Below are 3,558 nucleotides of genomic sequence, written 5' to 3'. Positions count from 1 at the left end.
GAATTATTTCTAGAAGTGTACCATTAATAATATTATTGTCGTGCTTCAAAATACGATTCCTCATTTTCTATTTTTGTCGCCTCGGATTCTTACATTGCTCAGTTATTGAAATGACAAAATGTTCTTAGTCTTCTGAAGCTCAGAATATGCAAGCTAGATACAGAACATGTGTAAGAGAAATAGGGAACTTTAGTGAAAAGGATCAAGTCACTCATAAGTCTCAGTGAGTAGTGTTGCACTTGTTTCTTCAAGCAGATTCTAAAAAATTACATACAAGGATCGCTTGGAAAGCGTTCGATACTTCGATTCAGTGCATGCGCTTTAGTGAAAAGGTACTCGTCTTGTGCTTTAAGGTAACGTGCCTTTATTTTATGTTGTTTGTCACATAGGGTTCTTTTTTTTCTTTTTGAAATTAGATATTTATATTTTATTCTCCCACAGATCAACGTTGAAGAGCTACATAGAGAAGGTGTGCTTGATAGAGAAGTAGGAAGCTTTAATGAAAAGTAACTAACTCAAAATTCATTTTGATTTCATACTTTGATTCAGAACTTTTCAAAAAGCATAACGTACAGTAAAGTCTTTCATTAATTTCCATAATCTACGGTTTGTGGATGAGTATGTACTGAAAAACGTACTCGATTAAACATTGCCACTTCAAACTTATTAAATGTGTTTGTTTGTTTTTGTGTACCCTCTCTGCGCCCCCCCCGCCCCTCTCTCTCTCTCTCTCTCTCTCTCTCTCTCTCTCTCTCTCTCTCTCTCTCTCTCTCTCTCTCTCTCTCTCTCTCACCCTCTTCTCTCCCTATCTGTCTGTCTGTCCGTCTCCCTCTCACTCTCTCTCTCTCTTTCTTTCTCTCCCTCTCTCTTTCTCTCTCTCTTTCTCTCTCTCTCTCTCTCTCTCTCTCTCTCTCTCTCTCTCTCTCTCTCTCTCTCTCTCTCTCTCTCTCTCTCTGCGTGATTGTGTGCATCCTCTTTCGCTTATGGGGAGTGGTCTTAGGCAGCCACCACTTGAAGATTCGCACACACCATTAGCAGATGTGTTAGTGTTTGTTTTGTATACGTATATGCGCATGCATGCGTGCATGTGTGTGTGTGTGGTTTGGGGGGGGGGGGGTGTTGCGTTACGAGCCCTCGCTACTGGCAATGGCCTCGTCAGAAATGAGGGAATCGATCGTGTCGCAGGAGTCCTCGCGTTCTGGTTGATCGATGGTGCGTGCAGGTAGGCTCTAGGCTTACGCATCTCGATACCTTTCTGTAAGTCTCCATAGCTGGAATATGCGTCGTGGCGAGGTCAGTTTGGGACATACACATATCTCCTCTGCCAGAACGATCGTAGAAATATTACTTTTAGTTAAAAGAATAGTTAAAACGTTCACCTGTCACCCCCACACTACGATCTGTACGAATGAGACGTGTGGCCGCCATTTATTCAGAGGAAAGTCTGTGTCGTGCAGATTTCGTCATTCGCCTAATGGAGAAGAACGGATTCCCTTCTCCGAAAATGGAAAAGTGTCGAATGAATCCACCGCTGGGCTGTCAGAGATTTCTTCTGACCTATTTAGGCCACACATACGGTATGAGACATTGTCGGATGCAAAGCTTATTTCATCCATACATAACTCGACGGATCTGTTTGATTCCGCTACTGAAAGACTTCAAAAGATATTATTGAATCCGAATTTTCCTTTTGTCTTTGGAAAAATTCTTTTAAAAAGTAGTCCTATTTAGCCGGTGCCGAGGGACTTAATCCACCCCTTAAAAAGTGTCTTCCTGGTGACTTGTACACCTGTAGCTTGAACAATAAAAAACGGTACATCATAATTGTAGCAACATCAAAAAAGAAGATGCAGCGACAATTCATGTGGATTATGTGTAATTCAGCAGCAACCCCTGTACTGGCTAGCTGTGTGGGCAAAAGATGATGGAATTATGAGTTGACGTCGGCGTAAGGATTTACAAGGGACTGACGGGATATGCAAAAGTGAAGTCGCATGGTTAACCTGCAATAAGACAAGAAACAAGACCTACATTTGAACGTATTCCACAGAAAAGATATGTTATTGTATAGACAAAACTTTTCCATAAACCAAGTAATTAACTGTTGTATACAATTTTTTAAAAGCAAAAATATCCAAATTGTCAGTTGGAGACCTGTGACTCATTCATACGTGATTGTCGATCAATGAAGAGACGGGTCTTTCGCCGTGTTCTAGCCTATGAAAAACTGTAAACTGTAGGCTACTCTCTGGTAAGAGGGTAGGGAAATAACAAAGTTCGGGAACAGCAAAAACACAGTTAAAGTCATAAAAAATTAATACATCAATGAAGGCATAGATAAATATATATTATTAACAAATGCATAAGTCGATAGTGTATTGAAAATAATAACAGTGAGAAAAGAAAAGCACTGAAGGATGTGCTATTCATAGAATTCTATCATTTTGGGAATTCCCTGACGTCTTGGCATGCGCACACAGTGGTTCAGCATCAGAAGGAAGCATGGACCCCCAAACACCCATATATAAGAGCTAGACCTAGTTGAAGCAAGAAGTGTGGTTGACAACCGATGTCTCACCCGCAGAGTGCTAACGTAAAAGTGCATCCAAGAAATGCTTTTCAGTGAGAATTAAAAAGAATCTAATCTTCAATCGTTTTAACCCTCCTCTGCTTCAAAAGTCCAAAGTCCGACTTTGAACCAAAATATACCGGTCACCATGAAACGCTTTCTGTGTGTTGTAAAAAAGGACAAGGGAAGATCAAAGAAAAGCAAGGCAGAGCTCAAGGAAAACAACTCTATGGGTAAGTAAACCTAGTTCTCATTCTAGTTTGACTTTTATGATCAAAACTGGTTCTCTTAGAAAAAATAAAACTGGGTGCTCTGAGGTGGTTTGTTCCTTCTTTCCTATCAAACATCTATCTTCCTTATCTCCTTTATCTCCCATTCTCTTTAGTCTGTGTTTGTTATTCTCGTGTAACACTCTAATCTTTGGCACTTATGCGACTTTATTGTGTTGCAAGTGCCGTAAAACACTTATTGAAATTACAACCTAAGAACTCTAAAAGTGCACCCAGTACATGTATAGGCTACACTGTGCAGGTCCAGTCGGCTTGCCGCTTCCATTACAATACCTTTCTCCCGAGGGACAGTTGAACTGGTGCACGTACGGTTATTCACGTAAAAAAGCAAAAATCTACAAAACTTCGGCCAATTCGTGTTACCTACTATAAGTAAACTTACTTAATGTAGATAGCATGGAGCATTCATTTCTACTTGTCTCAGTTTCTTGTTCTTTTAATGCAAATAGCTTAAAATGGAACTGATGAAAGAATAAAGAGGGGAAGCAATACAGAGCGTCTGGTGTCATCTATCCTAGCACCGGTGTTGGCCGCCGCCCAGTGCCGGTTAAGTTCCGAAATTCAACATCACCGGTACCGCCCAGCACTACTACTGCCCAGAATGCCCATGAAAAACCTAAAACTCCGCACTGAACGAACCCGAACTGCTGATGAACAGCAGTCGATCTGCGCACGCAAGGAGGTGCTATTCCTATTCTT

General features: G+C 40.9%; 1 protein-coding gene across 1 annotated transcript in view; it reads left to right on the top strand.

The window, feature by feature from the left end:
* The first annotated feature begins 1,004 nt into the window (after positions 1-1,004).
* Positions 1,005-3,558, top strand: part of LOC101848574 — a 21,107-nt gene continuing 18,553 nt past the window's right edge. The window contains exon 1 of the mRNA XM_005093305.3: positions 1,005-2,802. Coding sequence (XP_005093362.1) covers positions 2,718-2,802 — 85 coding nt within the window. The 5' untranslated portion in view covers positions 1,005-2,717. The remainder of the gene's footprint in view (positions 2,803-3,558) is intronic.

The sequence above is a fragment of the Aplysia californica genome, unplaced genomic scaffold, assembly GCF_000002075.1.
Source record: "Aplysia californica isolate F4 #8 unplaced genomic scaffold, AplCal3.0 scaffold00061, whole genome shotgun sequence".
Taxonomy (NCBI): domain Eukaryota; kingdom Metazoa; phylum Mollusca; class Gastropoda; order Aplysiida; family Aplysiidae; genus Aplysia; species Aplysia californica.
Note: the sequence above shows the minus strand (reverse complement) of the source record. Positions and strands in the feature narration are given on the sequence as shown.